Here is a 26,074-nt window from a genome sequence, read left to right on the forward strand (position 1 = left end):
GTGGGTTTCACGGAATCATTTTTGAGAGTGGGGAGGTCAGACTTTTGGATCAGGCCCCATGAGAGTCCACTTACGTCCACCATCGTTGGCTAGTGCTAGAGACAGGAGCATGGTCAGTAGCAGCCAGTGCAGGGGAAATTCCCTGGCTGCTCACTCCTCCCAGCTTGCCTAAGGGCACTGGGACCTGCAGGAAGCCTAGGGGCTGCGGGCATTACTGCCAGCCTGGAATGGCACTGACCCCAGGGGAGAGAGCTCCAATGCCTGCAGAGCCTGCAGCTGGCCCAGGCGTGGGCCATCCTGGGGCCGGTTCGTACCACCCAGGGAAAAGAGCGAGGGGAGGCAGAAGCCCTGTGGAGCCAGGCGCAGGAGAAAGGAGGGGAAGAAACACAAATAATCTTCTGCCACCTCCCTGCAGCCTCTCGGCTGCAAAGCAGAGCGTGTGCAATACAAACAGCACTGCACTGGCCATCAGCGGAGACGTGCTCCGAAGTGAGAGGACTAATTGAATCGAATTGAAAAGAAGGAATTGGCTGCTGGGGCGAGAGGGGCACCCAGCCCCCCCTTTAGAATTTCAAACTGGTTCAGGGGAAGTTTGTTCTCTCAAGGGCTCCCCGTCCTGGTGCATGCACCAGCCAGACAATGACTGCAGGGTTTCTCCCCCCACCCGAGTCCTGCTCTCCCCACCCCCTGCCTTTCATCTATGCGCTCTGACATTTTCTCTCTATCACTGACCCTTTTGCTGTTCTCGCTGTTATCTCAAATAATGTCACTGCCTCTTTAGAATCTATTCATCAGAGCAGAAAGAAGCCGCTGCTGACACTGATAAAAAAATACACCATCTGTGCCTTGCAGGGGGAGGAAAGCGCCCGCACAAACCACACCACTGCCGTTTACACAGGGGAGCCAAGCGCTAATTAAATTCCTAGCAGGGTTAGAGGTGCAAGACCGGCCTGGGAAGAGGCACCGCCTTACATTGAGGAAGGCAAACTGGGAACGCCAGCGAGAGACGCCCGCGAGATCCAGCTGGCACTTTCTTCTCAGACCAACATGAAATCTTCAACTCCTTGTCAGGTATCAGCCGCCCCGCACCTTGAAAGAGCTCCCCGCCAGGACCAGCAGCTTGGTGATTATGGAGCAAGGGAAACGCCCCCCCCCCCCGGAGAGTAACCTCGCGCTGATCCTGCAGAGGAGAGGAGAGTAAGCGTGGAACAGAGTCCGGCATCCCGCACAACTAGGGAAGCATTCCTGCCCGGCCCCCAGCCCATGCCTCTGTATGGCCTGGAGCCTGAGATCCCTCTGGAACTTTGTCTGACCCTTCCTGTGAACGGGATGTGGAGGCTGGTCACAGCAGGCAAGTAAGAGAATATTCTCTTGAAAAGAAATGAGCCCGTCTTTAACCCCTGCCCGCAACTGCACTGCACTGGCAGACAGCATGCACAAGGCAGCAATCCAGATACAGGGCACGCGCTTTGGTGGCAGAAGACCCAGGCTCTTGTCCCAGCTCTGCCCCTGAGTCCCTGCCCAAATCACTTAGCCCATTGCAGCCAGCGGGAATCCTTCCATTAGGTGCAGTGGGCTTCAGATCAGGGCCTTTAGCTCTGCGCCTCAGTTTCCCCATTTCTGTAAGTAGGGACTGACACAGCTTTCTCACCGTAGTCGAGTTTGTGAAAATCTACTCCGTGAAGTTCTAAGGAATACGCCCCGGGGTCGAATCGAAGCCCCTCTCACAGCAGCAGTACTTGCTCTTGAAGCTGTAAAAGGTTCTCTACCCAACTGAAAGTCAAGACAGATAGACAGCAGATTTGTTAGGAGCGAGAACAGAAGGCAGGTATTTTATTCCATGCATGCCTTTAGCTACAAGGTCATCCCTTAAGGTTTCTGGCCAGCCAGCTCGATCTACCAGACATTTCATAACATTTTCCCTGCAGGCAGAACGATAGTGAACAATGATTTACAAGAGAGAGAGTCTGAGATTCAAAGTCTCTGCAGTCACTTAAAAGAAGAGTTCCCCCTCCCTGAGGATTTATGATGCATTTCGGCTGTCTTTGCCCACTCACTCCCCTCCCACAGCTGCATGGCATCACTCCATGAGCTCTGGGTCCCTCCCATCAGCAAGACAGAGCATTAAACATCAAAGAAGTTTCCTTAAGCAAGTGGGGACTTTTTTTTTTTTTAAAGAAAGGTTTGACAAAGTGTCTCATTTTATGCTGATATTAGATTGAAAAGCATCCTTTTGGCTAAAACAATAAAAGTAGATTATACGCACAGCCCTCATCAGGAAATACAGCTACGTCTCAACACATTTGATCCACTTAGAGGGGAAAAAACCCTTGGTATAGTTATATTAACGAAATCCCTGCAGAGTTTGGATGCAACCTTTCTTTAGGAGTCTCAGCCCTTTTTGCTAGAGCATTTTGCTAGTAAGAACTTACAGTACATTAGCACCTGCAGCTCCCAACCAAGATCCAGCCCCAGGGTGGTAGGCACTCTACAGACAGAGTACTTGCCCTGAAGATCCTACACAGATAAGAACAGCAGCAAGGAGAAGAAACAGGAAGGTGAAGAGTCACACAGCAAGTCCAGCAGCAGTAGTAGGATTAGAACCCAGATCTCACAACCCAGCCTTCTAGTCACCAGACCGCCGTGCGCCCCCAGACAGACTCAGAACCAACAGCCAAGCCAAAAGCTACCCAAGCAAGAAGCGATTTGAAAAATTGTTACATGTTCTTTTCCTCTGCAACAGGATGGAGTTTAGACTCCAACCTCTCCTCCCTGCTCTGGCTATTAAGAGGCCAAGCTGGGATCGTTAGTCTTTTTGCAAAGCTCCTAATGTGAAAAATGAAGCTGAAGAAAAATTAGCCAAATTACCAGGCTAATCCTTCAGCAGAAATCGTTGCTCCATTACACATCTGTAAAATGAGCCTATAAAAAGAAAAAAGTCGGGGGGGGGGGGAAGAAATAGAGGAAGGGGTAGCACTTTTGCTGGGGATACTAGCTGCAAGGTAAGGCGGGGGGGGGGGGAGAAACACACACTCAAAATGTAATTTGCGCTTCAAATGCTCCGAGTGTTAAACTGCAGGGACAGCTGTTCAAATGCTGCCTCATTCTGAACCTCTTACCTGTCGGTTTTACAGGAGTGAGCCAACGGCAGCAGGAACGTTTAAACAGGTGAGTACGACGGAGATCCATGGATGCAGCGCTGGCTTGTGGCTGTGGGGGGGAGCAGGACTTTTGGGTTTTATGCCTGGCTCTTGCTAATCAGAGTCAGCACCATTCACTTTATCCTCTCCCCGCCTCAGTTTACTCCTCTCTGTAATTAGTAGGGTGTGTAATTAATTAATTGGGTGAGACCCAGTGTAAATGTAACTGCAATTGAAAAGGTTATTTATCCCCCCTCTTTGGGCAGAACATTGGTGAAAAGTAAGCAGAAAACCACCTCGGATGTCAATCACGCTATTTGTTGTGGGTTCCTGTTGATTAACCAAGGGGGTGGGGGGGAGGGAAGAGGAAGATAAATAAGACAGCCCTTGTGGACGGTTGTAAAATCCATGCTTACGTCTAATAAATTGGGACTGGCTCCAGCTGCCGACTTATGCAATTATGGCCCCGCTGTTGGCACAGATAACTCGCTGCCCTGCTTCCGGGCAAGATTTGCCCGTCAAATCAAACAGGCCGAGAGGCATAAGCAAATTTGATCTCTTTGTTAACCGTTTCTAAGTGGACCTATCAGAGCTGGACGCCAGCGCCAGTCCTGGAGAAGCTGTACTGCAGAGCAAGACCCCGATATCTTCTATGCCAAAGGTGCCTCCCAACCACTATCCAAGGGCCCGGCCTTGGAATACAGGCTCCTGGTATTTCAGAAGAGTGGGTCTCCGCTGCCCCCTTGTGGTCAGCAACAGAAAAGCATTGAAGCAATTGATGGCTGTAAAGGGCACAACCCTTTTAAAAACATTGAGGGGCTGTCTGCTCCCCTCTTGAAGGCTGAGCGCACAGCAGCCATTGTCAGAATGGACAATTCTGTAGTAAGCGATCAGCTCCTAGGCACTGTGGTAATACAAATAAATTCTAGAAATTCTTCCGTCATTCCAGGGACCATTTTCCTTTCCCTAAAGAGAAGGGACCAAAGAGCCGGATACTGGATCAAAATCCATCAATTTAGAAGACAGTTCCCCATTTGGCCACCTTAGGTGATGGTTTCCATCGCTACCCCACACAAACAAGCAGCAGCCGCTCTCAGGGAGGAGGATGGGGCTCCTGGGTGAGATATTTGCCCTTGCAAATGCTAATACTGTAGTACAGGGGTAGGCACGGGTGCCGAAGGCGGCACGCAGGCTGATTTTCAGTGGAACTCACACTGCCCAGGTCCTGGCCACTGGTCCAGGGGGGCTCTGCATTTTAATTTAATTTAATTTTAAATGAAGCATCTTAAACATTTTAAAAACCTTATTTACTTTACATACAATAGTTTAGTTATAGATTATAGATTTATAGAAAGAGACATTCTAAAAATGTTAAAATGTATGACTGGCACGCGGAACCTTAAATTAGAATGAATAAATGAAGATTCGGCCCACCACTTCTGAAAGGTTGCCGACCTCTGCTGTAGCGCAAACCTGCACTCTACTGACATACAAGCACAGTTCAAGTCACTTACGCCTCATGACTGTAGCCAATCAGGTCCTTTGTCACTTGAACATCTTAATCTCACCAACTGACAATCAGATTAGGGTGACCAGACAGCAAGTGTGAAAAATCGGGACAGGAAGTGGGGGGGTAATAGGAGGCTATATAAGAAAAAGACCCAAAAATCGGGACTGTTCCTAGAAAAATCGGGACATCTGGTCACCCTAAATCAGATGCAACACAAGCCCAGTTAAAGACGGGCCGAAAGTTTGCTGACTGAGATGCCACAGGTCAGATGGATTTCTCCCAAGCAGGAGGGCTCTGTTTTGTCCGGGACTGAGTCCACAGTTCGAGTTGTTGTGCTAGGGTAACAGAGCCAGAGGATGAAATGGAGGCATCGCACTCACTGCTCACATTTATTTAGTGAGGAAAAGGAGAGGAGAACTGAATGGTTGAGAAGAATAGTAACAGGAATTAGAGGCTTCTGTATCAAGGCTGCTGCTTTGAATATTTACTAGTGATCGAAGGTTACCATCTGATGACTCTTTGGTGTTTAATATGAGTCATGAGTTTCATGGTCTCAGCTCAGATAATTGCATCGAAGACAATCCCATCAACTGGCACTCAGGGATTGGGCATGGGAAGCAAAGATGGGCTCGTACCAAGAGGTGAGCCTCTCCAGGCGCAGCATGGGCCGCTGGCGCTGTGACTGCTCAGTGGCTGGAGAGATGACCATAGGCTCCAGCACTCAAGTCACATAAAAGAAAAGAAAAAATCGGAACACACACACACACACACTGGGGGAGGGTGGAAGGAAGACTCACAGAAGAGTAAGAATTAGGAGGAAGCAGACAACTGCCCTCTGCCTCTCAAGCCCTGGATTAGCTGCCAAAGGCCCGTGCTATGTCAGCAAGACAAATTTTAATGCAAAGACAGTTATGGGGGTGTGCACCGGCGCAAGGGGAGGGAGGTGATGGTGGAAAGGAACTGAATTCAAGATTTTTTTTTTTTAAACACTTGAAAAGAAATATGATCAAATCATCTCTGCCTAGATGCAAGATACCTCCATGAGCACAGAAGAGGCAACATAGGTACACTTGGAAAGATTAGATTTTATTGGTAAAAGTCAATAAACACCAGTTTAAATAAATGTCAGTTTCACTGTATACACACAAATTGACAAACCTTTCCATTGATAATTATCAAAATTTACAGATGGCAAAGAAAGAAAAGTGCTACTTGAGAACTTTTGAGTTTAATTTAAGGATATTTACTTTGTATATTTTAACACATGATGTTGACAATTTGTGTTTTAACAGTTATACACAGCTTTAACTTTTTGAATCTCACCGTCTATTATAACCAAATAATTACCTGGCCCCCTGCAACTGTGAAAATAAAATTTTTAAAAAAAGTAAGTCTAGAAAATGCTTTAAAAACCCTAAACATCGATGTTAAGTGTCAAAATTACCAAAAAGTGAACAATGTCATTGTGCCAACTAACAGGAGGACAGGTCACATACCCCGGTTCCAGGAGAACAGAGATTTTCTTGGGGTAGAGATATGTTTGATTACATATTAGGACATTCAGCAATGCTGATACACACAAAAAGGTATCCCAGAAGTCTAAGGACTTGTCTACATGGGGACGTTTATTAGTCTCCATCTGTATAATTATGCCACTGTGGTTATACCATTATGGCTCCCCATGTGGAAGCGTATCTGGAATATTTTGCTGGTATGTTTCCCCATGTAGAGAGGCCCTAAAACAAGTTAGGGGTCCATCCAGATCACACTACATTGAAGGAACAGATTGTTTTGTGAAACAGCATCTGGAACCCTTGAAAAAGCAAGAAAACCCACAGGAGGAGATGCTAAATGCAGCACCTTTTGCACTGCAGAACAATTTGTGAAGTCCCACCCGTCCCTCCCCACAGCCATGGGCAGCTCTTTAACCCATCCTGCTAAAACGGTTGAAAGCAACAGACTATTTGCCCTACCCACACAGACGGGCTGCTGGGAATGCTTAACCAGGGTGTTAAGGGAAAAGGAGCTTTTTCCAATTGTCAGTGCTGAACTACAATTGTGAGTGGCATCCACACGGCCCTTATCTAGCCAGGGCTCAATATAGAAGCAATGGGAGGAGGAAAAGCAAAGCATGGTGCTAATTCTAGTATGCAGGCTGCAATCTACATTTAACACATTCAAGTGTCAATTTGTTGATTAAGACACCATCTACATAACAGAAGTGTCTGGTATGGAAGTTGAGGGGTGAAGGACAACAGCCCATTCCAAAACTGGAGGCTAACCAAACAAGTAATGGAAGAGATACTAACTCTGCACTGGAGAAGTAGGTCACTTGACTAGAGGTAGCATCAATTAAGAAACTGCGAAGATATTTTTGGAAATTGATTTACTTTATGGGTCAAGCTCCTCTGGCAACCCACTCCGATGAGTGGCATTAATCCATTGACGTAACCTTTGCCTGGGAATGTAGAAGGAATGTGTCCTTAACATCCTGCATTTGTGACCAAAGATTAGACTGTTTAAAAAACAAAAACCCAGGGATTCTAACAAATCTACTATTAATAGAAATACTGAAATGAGATTAAAATAAAGGAAAAGTGCCTTTGGCTTTAAACATCTTCCTGCAGATTTTGTGGTGTTATTAGCGTGAGAACCAGACCATGAGACTACAAGCAGCAAGCCTGCTCAGACAATTGGCTATGGAGGCTAACATAACAGCCTAGACAGAGAAGGGATATGCTAAAGGAAACTAAAAAAATGGGGCAAAGTATATTAGAATTTCACTTTCTTCAGCTTTAATTATCGGAGATTCAATTACTGACACAGGTGAGCACTTTTTTTTTTTTTTTTTAAATCTCAGCAGTGCCTCTAACAGCATTAGTAGAAATACAGGAGCAATATTTCTTTGCGTTCTGTGGTGCCTTTCACCAGAAACTCTCACGGTACTCTGTGCACATTAACTACTCCAGCCTCACACTGGTCTCGAGAGGCAGGTGAAGGCGAAGCGAAGGGGATACCCTACTATGCATCGAAGGGAGGCAAAATGTAATTACTCAAGCCGGAATTTGGCCAGGACACCAGGGTTAACACACCCTTCCCTCTTGTGCCCACTATTAACATTGTAGAATTTACTATTAGTAAATTCAAGACACAGCTTCAAGGTTGAGACACAGGGCCATACTCACAGCTGGGATAAGTGAGAGCAATAATTCCACTGTCTTCAGTGGAGCTGCCCCGTTAGTTACACCAGGTCTGAACTCGGGTCAGTGTCTCAGTTCACGACAACACTTCCACAGCCATGGAAAAGGGGGCAAAATATTTCAGACTGGCAACGTAAGCTGAACTCTGAAGTGCGTTCGGCACCACGGGTGGCCATTCCTGTGAAGAGTTAAGAAGCTCTGAACTTGCAGGGGCAGGAAGGCAGGGTACAGTCAGAGTCCATGTCATCTTAAACTGAATTAAAGACTTGCAGAACTTCTGCTTTCAAAGATGACAGCGAATGAAGACATATTCCAGGTGCCCCAATACTGGTCTCCCAGCATTCAAATCCACAGGCACTGAGATCTTGTCTGGCTGCTTCCACCATCAATGGGGGTGTGTCTGCCAAGAAGGAAGTTACACCAGCCAGTTAAGTTAAGCTTGGTCACCGCTGGGAGATGGAAATGCCTTACTGCATGTTTAATATGGACTAAATGGTATCGCCACTGAACAGTGATAGTTACGGCCCCGCTCTGCCAGCCACCTAAGCAGAGCTCCCACCAGTCTCAGTAAAGTGAAAATGACTCAACCAATTCCATAAGCTCAGCTGGAGAAATGTAAAACAGTTCTATGAATAGCAAAGAACAAAATTAGGTTTTAAATTTTTTTTAATCGGTTTAAACAATTTAGGTGCTGACGAGGCTTTTTATTTATTTATTTATTTATTTTTAATTAGAACAGTGCCCCTGTAGGTCTCTAGGGCAACATAAAAGGAAAACCGAGTTAAATGATTAGTAGTAAATTAAGGATTTCTGACCTGGTCTTAGCAAAGTGATTGCACAGCCACCTCCTCCAGCGCCCGTCAGCTTACTGTGCAGCCCATGTGTGGCGGTCACTCGGCACACGTTGTCCAGTGAGGAATGGCCAACTCCAATCACGTTTAAGTGATGCTGGTTTATATCAAAGAGCTCCTTAAAACAAAGCAAAGACAACAAAACCACATGGATCACAGGTCCGGCCCCGGGGGTGGGGTTGGGTGGGGGGGGTGCGGCACCTGGGGCGGAAGTGATGAATCTGTCACTTCTGGGATCAGCCACACTGGGGGGGCAGGTAGGGGAGGCAGTGCCTCCCCAAACAGCCAGGTGTGGCCCCACCCACACTCCACCCCCCTAGGGCCCCGCTTCAGCAGCAGCGCAGGTCTCCAGGGGGCTGGAGCCACACGGCCCGCCTTCCTGGGGCAGGGGAGGCTGCAGTGGCGGTGCCGTGCACTCTCCCTCCCGGCACACTCTCCCCCTTGGGTGGAAGGGGTGGGGCTGGGGGCTAGCCTCCCCCAGCCAGCAGTTCACGCACCGCCCATGTGGTGCCGGGCAATCGCACCAGCCCAAGGGGCCCTCCAAAGTGCAGGGACCGGAGCAGTCGCCCTGATTCGCTGTCCCCCCAAGAACAGCTCTGGATCTCAATCCTCCAGAACAGGTCTCTTCTCCTGTGATCGAGGGCGCTATTCCAAGGCGCCTGCAAGCAGAGCTGTACTGTGGCTCAGCTACCCGTTAGGAAGTCACTGACGGGCTGCCACATCTTACTGCGACAGGAAGCTGGGCAGCGGAGCGCTGCTCGGGAACAAGCAAATGCTGAACAGTGAGACCGAGTCCACCAGCCGCCTCGGGCTTCTAGTCGAGCCTGTGACTACTGAACGGACACGGATATCAGTTCATTTTAAGACATTATAGAGAGAGAGAGATGCCAGCTGCCATTCACTGCAGGCCCTGTGAACTCCAGCCCTCGGTAGTCTTTGCCTGCTTCCTCTCTCTCCTGCTACGCATGCACCGAACAGGACACCGTAGAAATCCTTCCCTAGCTGTGGGATAGGAATCGTGCTGGGATCGCTCCCATTCCTGGCCAATTCTGCAATCCATCCAGCTCCAGTGATGGAAAGTGGAACCGCCAAGGCAGTGATAAGCAACATTAAAATCTCCCTTGTTTGTATCATACAGCACTTCTCTCCCCACTGCAAGGCAGAGATCCAGGACCCAGACCCAGGGGCCTTCCTCCAGCATGAGGCAGGTACTCTAGGTATTTGTTGGCCAACCCAAGTCAGGCTCTTAAACGTTTCCTGCAGTCCTCCATTCTGGGACCATCTGTGGCTATGGAAGTACAAAGCCTTTTTCCCAAGCAGAGATGATTTCTACCGCATTCACAAGCCCAGCTAATGCAAGCAGCCAGAACCCTGAGGCTACTCTCATGCAGGTCTCCAGCGGGCCAGGATACTGCAATAGCTACAGGACTACTCATGTCCAAATCCTGCTGTTACTACAGTTAGTTGCTTGTGGCAGGGAGGCATGAAGGGCCCAGGAGATTGATAACAGGATACAGACCCTTTCACCTCTAGTGAGCAATTCAAATACAGCCCCTGGCAATCTGGGTTCAAAGTCATCACAATCAAATAACTGTTCAGCGTCCTTTAATACACGAGTTGGAGAGACTAAGTCCAGTCCCAGCGCACAGGTATCCAATACCACAAAACCAAGCATGAATGGCAGCTTCAGAGGCCAAGGACTGAACGACTCCATTTCCCCCGGAGAGGAGCAGTCCCACAGATTAGCTAGGCACACTGGCTGGAGAGCGTTGATGGGGGAAGCCTGCACTGCTCACAATGCACCCGCCTTGTAGACACGGAACATTACAACACAGGGCTGAACTGGCAGCTAGCACAGAACTAAACACGCGCACACAGAAATTTAAAGATTATAAGAATAAAGCGAGGAGGGTTTTTTTGTTTAAGAAAATGGAAGCTCAGAATTAAAGGAGTTAATTGGAAAGGAGCAGCTGGCTGAAATGCTGCCGTATACAAGGCACAGATCATTACCAGCAGAGCACTGAAAAACAGGGTAATGAGACAAGAGTGGATGAGAGAAGAAATCTCTTAAAGCAGCACCAGAAGCCCACACACAGGATATTAATTAAGGGTACATGAATGGGCACAATTATAATTAACAGGTCAGGTCGATGGGCAGCAACTGACCAGCCTGAGCCAGATCAACATTCCCAGCCTCAGTGAAGCTCAACCCACCCATCACTTCCCATTGCTGGTTCTAGCCAGACACACTAGCCATTCCGGCTCGGAACTGGATCCATCTGCCACTTGAGACCTCCACAAATGGAATGATTTGTATTACGACTACACAGAAGCCCCCACCAAGATCGGGCCCCACTGTACTAGATGCTGTACAAAACACACATACAGGAAGAGACAGACCTTGCCCGGAAGGCCTACAGTCTACACAAACAGACAAATGAGGGTGGGAGAGAGGAATGATCATCATTCCTATGTTACAGATGGGGAACGAAGGAACAGAGAGGTTAAGTGACCTGCCCATGGTCATACGGTGTGTCTGTGGCAGAGTCAGGAACTGAACCCAGAATTCCCTTAATCACAAGATTGTCCTTCCTCTCAAACACATCAGAACAGGTAGTGTTGGAAGTAAGAATTTGCTAGCCACAAAATCCTGAAGCCTTAAGGTTTTACACAGAATGGGACCATGATACAGTGACATAACGTAGCAGAGGAGAGTAGCTGGCAGCCACAGGTGATGTTAAATAGGGAGCCAGTTGAAAGCCAGCAGGCCAAGTACACTATGTTAGTTGAGATATTTGCTCTTTTCCATACCAGGGCCAGTCTTCACACAGTGCCACGACGAGCTTCTCCAGTGCCTCCACCTGACTTTTGATGAGCACATGCTGCAGTCAGTGGCATGCCTTTGGACGATGCTTTGACTGCACAGAGCTAGGAGCTACAGGACAGCATGGAAGGTGTCAATCACTGTGGCTCCCTATCTAGTCCTACATGGGTCTCCTGTAAACACCATGCAGGTATTGGATGATGCAAAATTACCCCCCCCCCCACACACACACACACACAATTTGCAACGTACTTTAGATACGTGAGGGAAGCTGGATTAGCCAGCAGTGTTTAGCACGTACACATTGCAAGCTCCGTGCACTGCATTGGACAGACCTCCATCCAGGGGCCTCTTTATATGCCTGAGTGCAGGGCGCGGATCCAAGACACCTGTCATATTCCAATCCAAGATCTGCCAGGAGTCAGATGACAGCTTATGACACAGTAGACTAGTTCAACGGCTCAAGTACAAAGACATCCAGAACTGCACATTTCAGCTACAGCATCAGTCAAAAATAGAGATATGTAGGTATGCAGCATATCATCAACTATGCCTCTGTGGGCTCTTCAGACACAAGACAAACAGAAACCAACTTACTGAAGCATTTCTCCCCCTTGTAATTTAAACAGGACCTCTCTAGCACCTTTCATTTGGGGATCTCAAAGCACTCTTCAAGCTAAACCTCACAACCCTTCTTTCATGAAGGACCAAGGTGAAGTGAATTGTCTCAGGTCACACTGCAACTCCGTGGCAAGCCCAGGAACAGAACCTAGAGTTCAGACTCAGTCTCCTGGTAGCACTCCACTACGTTACACAGAACACAGCTTTCATACAAAATCATTCTACCATCTTGGTGCAGTGGTATAAGCAAAATCCTAATTTTGATACAGGCCATTGGGAACTGGACTGAGACCTACCAAACTCCTCTCACATAGGACACCCACTAAAGCCATTTGCAGGTTTGACAGCACACAGCTCTCTCAGAAGATCTCTCTTTCCTAAGGAATGTACTCTACGAGACTATACCGCACTATAAGTGGCTCTGAATGGAGAGTGGTAACGTAGCACAGGAGAGCCTCGGCATGAACATGCGAGGGAGAAAATTCCAACCATTATGCTCTGAATAAGCACTGTGCAAACCCTGTCATTTTGACTGCATGAGAACAGTATGGCATAACTTTGCATCAAGATAGACGTTTCTCTCCCTGGACCTCAGAGTTTACAGCCACTAACAATGGAAGTCTCCAAGCACCTCTGCAGGAGAGGGTGTCTTAGCCCCATTTTATATAGACTGGAGAACTGATGTTGAGATGGAAAGCTTAAGTGACCTGCTCAAATTAAAACAGGATTCGTGTGGCAGAGAACCCAGGAGTCCTGAATGCCAGTCCTGTGCTTTAGCACAAGGCTTCCACTCATTCTCCAGGACCCTCAGTGCTCTTTCTGGCCCAGACTTTGAGCCTGTCACAACTGTCACTGCCTTTGTTGTTCCTCAGCCATCCGCCAGGCTCACTTCCTGACACCATCTCTATCTGGCCTTGCGATATCCCCATATCCTTCTCTTTATCTTCCCCAGACATGATGGTTACGTGCACTCATCTCCACCTGTTCACCACGGTTCCATCCACGGCAGCAAGAGACACAGATTGCCCATTGTTCCGCCGGAGGCTCCAGCCTTCACAACCGGATACAGCAAGAGACAACACAAATAAGGGGGAGGGAAACAAAAGCTACCCTTTCAAATCTCTCCTGGTGAAAGCTGATTGCGAACTCACCTTGGGTAGAGAATCTGCAATCCCGCCAGTGAAGGCGACTCCTTATTGTAACCAAGGGGGAAAGCACGGTTACTTGTGGATGTGTTGGGGGGGGGGGGGGGGAAAGAGAGAGAGAGAGAGAGAACAGGACACCTCGCTATCTATCAACACCTCTAGCAATGGAAGCATCAGCCAGCTGTTCTTGCAATGAAGCAGGTCACTGCAATTTATGGCCTTGTTGCTTGAATTCTGTCCTATCAACCCCTCTATTTCTGAGCACCCTAAGCGTTCAGCATTTAGCACATGGGACTCCCCCGCTCCCATACCAGATGTGGGTTCATCCACCTGGCCATAATGAAACATGTCCCAACAGATGCAGTCGGTGAATTAAGTTTTCCCAACACTAACTGATAATTACTTCATTATAAATCGGAACATTGAGGACAATGCCCCATACATTTGCGCGCGGGGGAGGTGGGGTGGGGAAAAAGGTCTTTAATTTGAAAGAGTCGTTTCCACAACAGCCTCCCCGTGCTTTGAATGGAGCCAAAATGAACACAGATCTTATTCACTTCATGCATCAATGTCAAAACAGTTCTGGGCACAACAATTGCGATCTGCTCTCCTGAGCCTGGAGACAGGACAAGCACAAAGCGGGGGCTGGTTTCTAACTAGTCTATCAAAAACAGCGGCTGCTGAGTTTTGTGCTTCTGTATTGGCTTTGTCAGTAATAAGAATGGTAGTTTTATAAAGAGCTACTTCCAATTCAAAGGGCTACTGGCCATCAAATCACAAACCATTCTAAGGGAGGGGACATTCTGATCCTGAACTAACTCAGTGTCCCTTCAACTAAGGGAAATGAAATGTATGGCTCTGAAAGAATAATAAAAGCAAACAAGTGTTATATACAGGAGGTAGCAACAGTACCTTAACTACTTCAGACACAGTGAGTGCATTAATGATAGCACATATAAATTGTGGTTCACTCTGAACTGAACATTTCCTGCTATCAAAATCTCTCCCAACCTTAATGATCTTTAAATGACGTTTTGATGTGCGACTATAACAGGGTCTAAGAATACAGGCGAGAGTGTCCCTTACCTCTAGCACAGGGTAATACTCCTGTGATGGACTCTCAGCCATTGCTTCCAGAACATTTTCACACTCCTGAGAAATTGCATCTATCGAGGCAAGCACTGGGTTCATTATAGCAGGAAACTGTGACAAGAAGAAAATGAGAGACATGAAGACAGCTCTGTGGCGTTCTGTGGCTTCACTGCTATTGTGCTGGAGGTGGACCAAGCCCTCTGAGGCTGGACAATTCATGTGCAATAAGGGACACAAAGCAGAAGCTGGTCACATTTGAGGTGTCAGAGGAAATGGAGAGAGAAACAGGGTTAGGTTTGGTATTTCAGGGTTGCAAACTCGTATGATTTTGTTGAGATGTTTGGCATTTTTCTTAAAGCCCCAAGCTCCTGGAGTTAGGGATTTTTTTTTTTTTTTAAATATGAAAACAGATTCTCACCAAAAAGAAGTTTCTAGCCCTCTGGCTGCAGAGACAAGCCTGGAAACAAAACTTAAAGGTTCTAAAATTCAGAAAGCAAATTACAAAAGGAAAAAAAAAAAGTTTTTTTGTTTTTTTTTTAAATCTCATGATTTTTAACGAGACTCTTGAGTCTTTGGAGCCAAACATGGTTTGTGAATGCTTGGGGTTCACCAAGTTGCTTGTCACTGCAACAACAGGAAGCGTCATGGCCAGATCCTCATTTTAGCTAAAAAAGGGAAGTCCTGGCACAGAGTTTGGATTAATACTTGCTCATTATGGGGAATGAGGAGAAATAAATCCTTTTGATCAGAATTGCATAATAGCAGAGACTCCACGCCACTGAGCATAGAAAGCCAGATAGAGAGAGGATTCCTGGAGGGTGCTGTTAAGCTGACTTGGCTGGAGTGACATAGAAACTCTACAGTCAGTGTCAGATCCAATACATCACCTTAGTGAGGATATTTTGACCTACTCCATCTTTTGGGGGGGTGGGGGGAGCCCTTTCTCCTCCCCAGTTACATCCCCTCCCCCTGCTCATGCAGCAGTAATGCCAGGAGGAACATAGTAATACCACTAAACAGCTTCCAGGAAATCCATGCAAATGCAGCAATGCACACCCTGCTACCCCCTGGAAAGGATCCTGGGATTACTTCTAAGTGCAGGTCAACTCTCCCCACCCCTTAGCAATCAATGTACTGCCTTGCTACCATTGGGTTAGCCCAGTGGTTCTCAAACTTTTGCACTGGTGACCCCTTTCAAATAGCAAGCCTCTGAGTGCGCCCCCCCATAAATTAAAAACTTTTTTATATATTTAAAACACCATTAGAAATACTGGAGGCAAAGTGGGGTTTGGGGTGGAGGCTGACAGCTCGTGACCCCCCCCCATGTAATAACCTCACGACCCCCAGTTTGAGAACCCCTGGGTTAGCCCAATTAATAGATATGCTTCCACGTCACTGTCATCTACCAAAAAGATGCTGCACCTTAAGAATCTTGTCTTTGACACCTGCCACAAGGACCTTGGTGCTCCGAGAGACTTTTGTGTTGGTCAATAAGATCCTTAGAGTCGGCACTCTGAAAACAAAACAAAGATTCTGAAATTCATTCTCCTCTTGATAACTGGGCAACGTCCAAGGATTATTCCACATCCATCAACAAATTTACTCCCCCGTTCATGCCATGGTCAAACAACCTTAACGCATGTAATAACTGCTTGTACAGGCAGGGCCCCATGTATTCCGCTATTCCACAGCCACAAACTGTGTTACATAATTAGGCTCTACAATCTCCACTTTTCTAAAAATGAAGTGCCTACCTCTTGTGATCATGAAAATAAACTTGAAAATATGAGGCTAGCGTAAACTGATGCATGGCATCTTCCTGTGTTTGCCACAGACTGAAACAACAGATTTGAGAGGCATGAACTGCCATTTTGATTTGTCTGCTCTGAAGCCTAATGGTGTCCGTTTTGTTGTCAACATGGTTAACTATTTCATTGCTGATCATTTTAGCAGAAACAAAGTTAATTTGCTTCTCACCATTTGTCCCTTTCCCGCAAAAAATACAAAGGCTACTATACAGATTTAAATATTAAAAAAAAAAAAAAAAAAAAAGTACAGTCAGTAAAACCCTCCATTTTTAAAATGTATCTGAAGCTGCTGCCAGGTTTTCACCACAGTGCTCTAGACTCCTGTTTAGCTCCATCTCACCTACAGACTGCTCTAACCTAGTCCAGAATGAAGGCGAGCAGAGAATCAAGGAGCCATAACATGAGAGCTTCCCCTTTCTACTGCATCGAGAAGATCCCAGGTCACAGTAGACAGTCTGGCTGCTGGACTATCATCCCTCTAGAACAGGCTGGTTATTTAAGACCATAATCTAACAACATACTTAACCATGAGAAGTCCTGTTAACTTCAGTAAGTGTGCGTTCAAGTACTTTGCTGGGTTGGGGCTCGGTGCTCTCACTTACACATATATTGATACAACTGTGCTGGTTCTACAAATATGACAAACCTGCTTACTGAGATCCATGTTTTTCAGCTAAAATATCTTTCCTTTGAAACACCATTTGTGAGACCAGCCAGCCGGAGACATTAACTGCTAACAGAGCAATTTCATGCACTGTGAAAGATTTTAATGGCATTGGATTATAGTTCATTGGTTGGAGGTATACAGCACATTCTGAACCAGGGTTTGTTTTCTCTTCACATTGCAGCTTGGTTTTTGTACGGTTCTAAAATTCAATAAGCAAGAAATTGTGGTTCTGTTTTGTTTTTTTAAATGTCATTTGCTGCCAGGAGCTGACCTGATCCTGCTGCCTATAAGGCCATGAAATTAATATTGATCTTTTGCCTTGTAATCTAACTTCAGACAATGACCAAACATTTCATTGACCTCATTTTTTCCCAACCCCAGACAACAAAACTGGTTTTCAAGATATTAAAGCTACCTGATAGGTCCACTAGAGGCTTCTGGCTGCAAGATTCCTACTCACACTGTTCAGCATTCTTTTGTTACTCTCACACCTTTAGACCATAAACTCTACAGAGATATGTTCTGTGTGTGTATATATAATTTTAATATTACCTCTTTAATGATGTGATTTTTCCTGATTGAAATCGGAGCACTCCACCTAAAGTAAAATACATACATAGTCATAGTATGCAACATGTCTGAAAAGAATGTTTAAGTAGTATATAGGGTCTTTCATCTATAGAAACTAACCTACAGCATGACAAGTTAATTGCAAGAAGCACAGGCAAAACAATGGGTCAGATCCTCAGATGGTGTGAACAGGCAGATCTCCATTAACTTCAGTGGGAGATCTGGCCCAAATATGAGTAACTTGGTGCCTTCACCCTTTGCTTTCCTGTACTGGAGGGCCACAGAAAATAAAGAGATTTTCAAATGGAGAGAGTTAGGTTAGAATCAAGTCTTCATTGGTCTAAAATAACAAAGTAAGAATCAAATGAAGACTTCTGGGGTAGATGTAAACACATTAAACACCAGATTCAGCGCAGTGAGAGAATATTTGTGAAGAATAACTGTTAGTAACCCAACAGAACCCCACCAGTCAGCAAGCTTGCTACTTCATTCTCCACTTCCCAAGGTTTTGATAAAGTAGCTGTGATGAAGTCTTATTAAAAGATTGTTAAAAAACACTCCCACCCAAAGCATCACAGCACACTTGCACATAATAATTAAGACTAAGGTACAGGCGACCAAGTACGTACATTTTCCAAAGCATTATCCTGCAGTGAGATTTTTTTTTTTTAAATTTACATTTATTTGCGCCATAATTTGTAAATTCCAGTTATTTCCATGAGGGCTCCTCTTCCAAGGCATTAATGTGAATGAGGGAGATTCATATAGTAAGTCAGACATTAGTGAATTAAGCCTCTCAACACCTCTGTGAGGCATTACTCCTATTTTACAGATAGGGAAACTGAGGCACGGAACGACAGAATGACTTCAAGGTCAAAGCTAGAATCAGAACTTGGGAGTTTCTGGTTCCTTCCTCCCTCCATCCCCATTCAGTCCAACAATCTCTCCCTCCTGAGGCGGCGAAAGTATAACTAACATTGCGCTACTGTATGAGGGGTTTATTCTGAAGTAACATTACCTTCATTCTTTGCCATCAATAAGCAGTGAGTCTCTACTAGAGCAGGCTGGCAACGACACAGAGGAAAACTATAGAACAGGATTTGGTACGAAGATGGTGTAGGGAAGAGGCTTTACTTGTGCTCTTCCCTTTCTAATCCAGTGTGTGCCAAGAGGACAGAGACTGGGGTTAAACAGTCAGTCTGCAGGATGGATTTTGGACCCATTTTTATATATTCAAAACTCCCTGCATAAAGGGCTGTGAGCAATTTGAGATGCACACTGAAAGACCACTTAAGTTTCACTGCAGTCTGCAAGGCCCTTTGGATTCTTTGCTGAAGGGCTTCTTAGGAGCAAATCCTAAGCAAATCCCATCCGATCTCCCTGCACTAGCTATGCAGCAGTGCATGAAGGGGACTGAAAAAGCCACCATTCCCAATGCCCGAGTACTGGCCTCTTCTACTCTGAGAGTGACAGCACCTGTATTCAGAGCCAAAGAGGAATGGATTGAGACTGAAAAATACATACCCCAAGTCGCTACAGAGTTATCCACACCAGAAGGCTTGCCATGGATGACCTGCTCTCCCCGAAAGGCCCATCTGTTAATTAAATCCAACTCCTCCTCAGGCCACCTGAAAGGCAAGGAAACAGTTTACAAGCGGGCAACATGCCACAGGAACCAAGGAGTCCACTAGCCATAAAGAGCAGCAGGAATCACAGGAGCAGACTGAAGTGCAGCATATCAAAGGGGACACCTTGCGGGGGAGGGGAAATGAATCCTCGTCCCGCACTAATTAACAGGATGAATTAGTGCTCAGACTAGTAAAATCAGCACTTGGCAGAAAAGGAGCACTGCTGTCCAAGGCACCTAACACCTTAGTATCCAAGCCGCACACTTAAGTGCATCGGCTTCTAACAATCAAAAGACGGAATCAGTAGGAACACAGCAACCGCTACTGAGTGTTGGCACCATGAAGGCTGCATGTGAGGAAATATTCTGGAAGGTTCCAAGCAGAGCGGTGTGTGTCAGAGCTGGGTCTGGCTAAATCTCCACCCGAAAGAGTCTAGTAGTGCAAGCAAAGGGCTGGATGCCTGGAACACCTGGATCTGTCAGACTCCTTCTGTGGTCTTGAACATGACAGACTCTTGGCTTCTGTGTCTCCATCAGTAAGAATAGGGATAATACTTCCCTTCCTCATTGATACTGTAATTAGATGTCTGATATGCTTCACTGCCAGCAGACATACACCTTGGTGCCACTTTTCTTCTTCCCTCTTCCTCAGAGGGGGAGAATCCAGCTGAGAGAGAAGAGCCATCAATAGTTAAGAAAATCATCCTACCTGAGGAACAATCACAGCCCGCTAGGAGTTAGGGTTTGGGAAATGAGAAGTAGTAAGCACTATACCTTGTGCTTCCCTGTCTGCCTGCTGCATCCACCTGTTGTCTCATCTTAAACTTAAATAGAAACTTTGCTTGGCAGAGACCATCTCATAGTTATCTGTTTGTATAGTGCCAGGTACAATTGGGTGCTGGCCTAAACACACTATTGTAATCCATATAGTATTACTATTTGTACATGACGTGAGACACAGGCTGGAGAGGAGAGGAAAATGGCAGTCGTACACTGGTGAAGATTAGAGTTACCTAGAACGTGCAGAGAAAGAGGCCAGCCCTTCAGCAAGGGAGTATTAAAAGCAGGTCAGTATTACAGCAAACTACAATTTCTTTTGAACAGTGTTGTTTGTATGATCAATATCTCAAAATGCTTCACAGGATTAAACAGCAGTGAGAAAAATCAAGAGACTTTAGGCATAAGAGGGATAAAGAGATGTTTGCCAATGAGATCTCAAGAGGTGGGGAGATACAGGAAAACACTGCCAGGAAGAAGGTAGGATCCCAGTATCAGTCCCTTGCTTCAATATGGTTCACCAACTATTCTCATTGTTACACTAAAGACTGTATGATGCCTACACAAAATCGGTGTTCATGCTTCTGCTCTATCATGTAATTCCTATTTCGGGCCTTGTACTCTAAAAATCTGTCAAATTCATATTCACACTGCACCAAAAGCTAACTTTGAACTGCGCAGACTACAATTGATGCGGAGACATCTGATATTAGGATCAGTGTCAATGTGCGCTAGTCTGTTGGAGCAGTTGTTTTGAGTGCACAGGGTGGGTTTGTGGAATTTGCAGAGCATTCAGCACATGTGGCACTGTGTATGGATTGTGTGTGTCTGTTAAGTATTTATACAGCGGCTTGGGGTGAGGAGAGCTGGAGGGCTCATAATGAGACACAGAACCTTCACCTATAGATTGCTGGTACTGATCCAGATTAGTAGTGTCAGATCAGTGTTTGGTGTGTACGAAATGAGTTGGTGGATCCTGACAGACAGGGGCCGACATCACACAAGCAATTGTCACAGTTGTCAGCACTGTTCACAGTTACTAGAAGAGAGGCCAAGAACTCAGATTTGGGGGGGGGGGGGGGGGGGGGGGGGGGACGGGGACGGGACACGACACTGACATACCTTTTCTCCCATAGCATTATGGGAGAGGTACATTAATGGAGCAAGGGGGAGATGGTTTTCGTGAATGGCCATTCTCTACTATTTATTGCAGTAGTGCCTAAACTGATACCCTTGATCCCAGTACTCTCTGACCCAGCACCAAATTCTCTTTATACCTTTTATTTAAACACAATTCTCACAGCACATGCAATTTAAGCCTTTTTCTGCTCAATTACCACTTTATAAAGAGCCATGTTACTGGCATACTGTGTGTCATTAATAAAAACACCCTGTATTGGCTCCCATTGTGTTCCCAGTATGAGAGACCAATACAGGTTGAAATGTTAGATATTAAGGCCTAAAAATCAAGGTCTAGAATGGAAATACTAAAAATCAATTCCAACGACTGTGGCATCAAGTGTTGCATCCTAACGTCAATGGATGCAGCTCTCCAAAAGAGCATGCGTCTGCCCTTCATGCAGAGATCTTCATCTCACTGGGAGGTGTCTGAGCCTGACCAGCTTGCATTTCTCACACAGCTCCTTACTTCACTTGCAACTTTTAATATTCGCCCTTGCATTATGCATCTGTGAACAGACTGTACTGTTTGGCAGTGGTGATTAGAATCTCAGACCTTTACAAGAGGAGGGGGAGAGAGAAAGAAGAGTAGAAATTATATTTTTGTGGAAGGTGAAGACAACAGGTGTAACCTGTGGCTAAAGCACAAACTACCCCAGTCCTGACTCATCTCTACTCACTGCCCCATCACAGGGTATTCTTCGGGAGTGATGTTTTCCTCTCCTTCTCTAGAATATTGCACTTCAAGGCCACTTTTCATTTGTCACTGTAGCTGACAAGGACACTGCCAAACATCTGGTCTCAAAACACTTTTGGCTGGTGTCCCTTAACTGCTAGGGGGCTGTGACTATTCCTCAAGCAGGATTATTTTCTTAACCATTGATGGCTCTTCTGTCCAATTCTAAACTGGATTCTCCCCCTCTGATAAAGAGGGAAGAAGAAAAGTGTCACCAAGGTGTATGACTACTGGCATTGAAGCATAATTTACTGGGCAATACCACACCAGGCCCTGCTGACAAATGCCTCTTGTTACTCACACAACTGGTAAAGGACAAACTGATACAACTTCCCAAAGAAATCAGAAAGGTTCATTATTGTTCCTCCAGCTCCATATGTACACTGAACTCTATGGAGAAATAACCACCTTGTCCCACTGTCTGCAACTCAGGGGATGGGCACAGGCACACCCTTGTGCCCATGTAGTGGCTTCAGTGGAGGTTTGTGCACTGGCAATTGCAGGATTGGGTCCTAAGTAGACAAGGACAGATGGCGAGACCATTCACGAGAACTGATGGGTTGGGAAGGCAAGGACTACAGAAGGGAGATCATGCAGTTGCTGAGGTTAACAGTTACACGGTCTTATTCTTTACCTGCTCAATCAAGTTCAGGGGAAGATCCAAGTTTACAGACCTCACAGCAGAAGTGTGTTTTGATGAGAAGGTGTAAGATGGTGAACAGGGCCATAAAGGGGATTCCATAGAGATAGGACCATATATAGGAGTGCGTGTTAAGTTTACATGAGTTCACGTATCTTGTTATATTTTTTTCTTGCAATGTTAAGTGAAGATGACATCTCGAAGCTCCACTTACCCTTTTGCATTCAAACTGTAACTGAAAATTACACTGCATCCAAACTACAAATTACAATTAAGAAATGCAGGTATTTATGCCACTTCCAGTATAGTTTGGAAGACGCATTTTTGGTAGAACAGTATGTTGTATGAACAGATAGAAGTTTGCTGAAAAATATACTAGGGGACTGAGAGGTCTCATTACTTGGCTGTGTGTACCTGCACAATCTTGTAAATCATTGCTTCAGACACTAAAGCAGAACGTTTTTAAACAGGTAATGTATTGGAATCACATTTTGTATCCTTACAAAATGTCACTAACTTCAAGCCATCTGCTCAGAGAGACAGGAATATGAAGTTAAGAAACAAGCAACATTCATTTGCGTCTCACTGGAGATTTAGGGAACATTATGCTACCCCAATTCTACACACCGGCTTTTCAGATGATTTACCTGACTACGGACTTCTCCTCCTCCAATGGGCAGCCAATGGCTCCACAGGCAGTCAACAGGGCAGCTGCCAAACAAACAGAATAGGCAGCACTTGAGCCTAGCCCAGCTCCTGTGGGCAGCTCAGACCACACCACTATCTCCACGCTTGGTATCTGTCTGAAACACATTAAAATGCCAAGAACATTCTCAAGATCAAAGGCAACAGATGCAAACTAAAATGGCTGTGATCACACCACCAGCACAAGTATATGACAGACATGGGCCTCCTGAACTTTCAGCTAGCACAGCTGAGCAGCTCTGCAAATCCATTGTGCTAGAAGAAAGCCTAGCTAAATTGGATTTCTCATTTCCATTGGTTTTTATGCCAGTGCTGGGGGTGATTTATTAATAGAACACCATAAATAGCACTATAAATATACCCTTGAGATTTTTGTAAATATATTTTTAAAATAAACCATTTTAGGATCCCACATCAGTAACAGTAGGTTTAATAAGCTGACTACTGTCTGTACTGTTGCCCTCTCTTGGATAGAACTGGAACTGCTTAATTGTGTGTAATAGGCTCCCTACTGCTAAAAGCGAAGGAGAATTTCCAATAGCTAAAGCAGTAAGGACATATGGTTTTAGAATAGGCTGATCACAGCTCAACTCCTACTAACACCAAGATGTTCAGAGTGGCTGGGATGTGCAGTCCTATGTAGCTAGAAACCTGTACAATGTTTCAATATTTGATTACTTCACTGCCAAAACTGAGCTCAGGATTGTGTTTCTCTTGCTACAGCCGAGATCATTAGTATGTACAGCCGATCACATTTCTAGAGCCCTTTTAGTAGTTTGTAGCAATGTCAACTGCTATGTTAACCATGTTTAGAAGATTAGCACTATTTCTCAGTTATGACTAACCATGTTTTGGGCATATCCTTGCTGATTTCCCACCCATTCAGCACAATTTTGCTATTTCACCTAATAGTTACTAACAAGATAAGTGCCTAAGAACTCAAAGGAAAGTTTCCCCCCTTTATTTTACCTTTAGGGGTCTAATTTCTTGTGAAATTACAGAACAGAAATTTAACAGGAACCATGCACACCTAGGATACTGCATTCATTTCTGAGGATGACTATGTTCTTACCCATATTTAGCTGAAATAGACAGGTACAGATAGAGAAATGCAAGGGTACCAAGGCTCTCAGTGGTTGAAAGTCCAGTAGTGATTCCTGCAAACTCTTTCAGTGCATCCATTTGTTCTGGACTGGGGGATTTAGATTCATCCAAGCCATCTAGGAAAGCAATCAGTGATGGGATTATACATTTACAAAGAAAGCTTAAAAAAACATTGTTCCAAATTAGAATGAGATATTTACATGAATGGCATGTCCAGTAACACTAAATAGAATAAAGACTGCCGCTATGCTTAAGCGCACAAACTGATTACTAGTGGGGGGAAAAGGGGGAGGGTCAAGAAGAAACCACCAGCTACACTGAAGAAGTGCTTCTTTCATGTTTCAGAGTATCCCACAAAAGCTCAAATAAATTTGTTAGTCTCTAAGGTACAAGTATTCCTGTTCTTTTTGCTTCTTTCATGACACCCACAGCAACATCATAAATGAAACATCAGGAAAGGACTCTCTCTGACTCATCTCGAGCCAAGCACATTCATTTGTGCTAGGTGTGGTACAAGACATACAAGTCTTACAGTATAGGTGGGTGTGGAGGCAGGTGATTACAGCTTTCTACAACAAGTGACTGGTACTGGACACTTTGGAAGACAGGACACTGAACTAGAGGGCCCGTTGGGGTTTGCTGATAAAGCACCTACATGCGAACACTAGAGAGACTTTATTCGGTCCCCTTTTAAATGGTGCATGCTAGAATCATAGTAGTTAAGAGGGAACAAGCTCCTACTGACTCAGATTGCTTGTGGCACACCCAGCACGTTTGCTGCCTGTGGACCATGAGGATCAGTTAAAGCACTGGCTCTGGCAGTGTGAATGCACATAGTAAATCCAGCTGCCTGATTTGGGGGGCGGGGAGGAAAGAGGGAAGCCTAATCAGTTAAATCCACGACCAAAACCCATCAACACACGAGATAGTTGCCAAGCACATGCAAAGTGCAATAATTGGTTGGGGTGAGATATGTCACATATCAGAGGGCAGGATGAAGCCAGGGGTTTCAGGATTTTAAAATATATTGACATGTACTTCCACTGTTCTAACAGCACTTGCCTGAAAACGCTCTTAGCAGTGTCCGGAGCTGGACGGTTTCCCAGTTTAAACTGGTTCCAATATTAGGTAAGCATATTAAAACCTTTCCATTATTACTGGGTCTAATTTGAAGGAATGTTCTCAGGTTCAAGGCCACAGCCAAAGCTGCCTGCACACAAAAAAAGTTAGACATGAGTGAGGGGACAGAGCAACCGTGCACAACAATGAGCAAAAGGTTCGTGGTCGCCCCTAAACTAAGCATCTCTCATTGTCCGACTATCAACGGCAGCCGAGCACTTTACCTTGCCATGCACGACCGCATGCTCCCCATGGAGGATAGCTTTCCCTGGTGCAGATAGCGTCAGGGGCTTGGCCAACATTTCCACTGCTTCTCCTGCAAAGCAAAAAAGGCAACAGGAGTTTGAAGATCTACAGCAGAAGGGCTCGTGCTGGGCCGATAGCTCAACTACCCAAGTCTCCTGATCGCCATTGGTACCAGGGAGCCAGCAACCCCCCGGACAGGGCTCAGCCTAACCTGCCCAGCACCCCATGCCACAGGCCCCAGTCAGCCCCCAGGCACGCCCCCTCTTTTCACACCCCTCCCCCCCCCCACCCCCCCCCCCTTCCACCCCCCTCCCCCCCGCCCCGCCCCCCCTACCACCCCAGTCAGCCCCCCCGCCCCTTTCCCCCAGGCACGCCCCCCCAGCAGCAGCACCGCGGGGGCGGGGCCTCAGGCAGGGGAGAGGCCTGGGTCTCTAGCCCGACACCCACCAGGGACTGAGGCCCCGGCCGCACTAGCCCCGCGCCCCTGCCCCGCACCTGCGTCTGGCAACCACC

At 46.1% G+C, this 26,074-nt stretch overlaps 2 protein-coding genes and 1 long non-coding RNA gene across 4 annotated transcripts in view; 1 reads left to right on the forward strand and 2 right to left on the reverse strand.

Annotated features, from left to right (window-relative positions):
- Window positions 1-373: 373 nt before the first annotated feature.
- On the reverse strand, window positions 374-3,880 carry LOC117887902. 2 transcript variants are annotated; one of them, XR_004648227.1, is made up of 3 exons: window positions 3,120-3,880; window positions 1,652-1,773; window positions 374-1,180 (listed from the first exon to the last, which is right to left on the reverse strand). It is a non-coding gene; the product is annotated as an uncharacterized LOC117887902 (long non-coding RNA). The 2 variants fall into 2 exon arrangements; XR_004648226.1 differs by lacking the exon at window positions 3,120-3,880 and adding an exon at window positions 2,433-2,911.
- Window positions 3,881-5,723: 1,843 nt separating this feature from the next.
- Window positions 5,724-26,068, reverse strand: MVK (mevalonate kinase). The gene is made up of 11 exons (XM_034790642.1): window positions 26,057-26,068; window positions 25,540-25,631; window positions 25,259-25,406; window positions 24,165-24,312; window positions 23,035-23,190; window positions 18,953-19,056; window positions 17,411-17,456; window positions 15,806-15,896; window positions 14,378-14,494; window positions 8,666-8,819; window positions 5,724-8,250 (listed from the first exon to the last, which is right to left on the reverse strand). Exons 2-11 carry the CDS (start codon window positions 25,615-25,617, stop codon window positions 8,099-8,101), a joined length of 1,194 nt encoding a protein of 397 aa, XP_034646533.1. The 5' UTR covers window positions 25,618-25,631; window positions 26,057-26,068; the 3' UTR covers window positions 5,724-8,098.
- The window catches only part of MMAB (metabolism of cobalamin associated B), a gene marked incomplete in the record, with an annotated part of 10,520 nt that continues 10,425 nt past the window's right edge, over window positions 25,980-26,074 (forward strand). Inside the window, 1 exon segment of the mRNA XM_034790643.1 lies at window positions 25,980-26,074.

This window comes from Trachemys scripta, chromosome 15, assembly GCF_013100865.1.
Source record: "Trachemys scripta elegans isolate TJP31775 chromosome 15, CAS_Tse_1.0, whole genome shotgun sequence".
Classification (NCBI taxonomy): domain Eukaryota; kingdom Metazoa; phylum Chordata; order Testudines; family Emydidae; genus Trachemys; species Trachemys scripta.

Coding starts and splice junctions, on each gene's coding strand:
- MVK (XM_034790642.1), bottom strand. CDS start 25,617: ATGTTGGCCAAGCCCCTGACGCTATCTGCACCAGGGAAAGCTATCCTC. Junction 25,407..25,539: donor ATGCGGTCGTGCATGGCAAG/GTAAAGTGCTCG, acceptor TTTTGTGTGCAG/GCAGCTTTGGCTGTGGCCTT. Junction 23,191..24,164: donor TCTATTTCAGCTAAATATGG/GTAAGAACATAG, acceptor AATGTGTTTCAG/ACAGATACCAAGCGTGGAGA.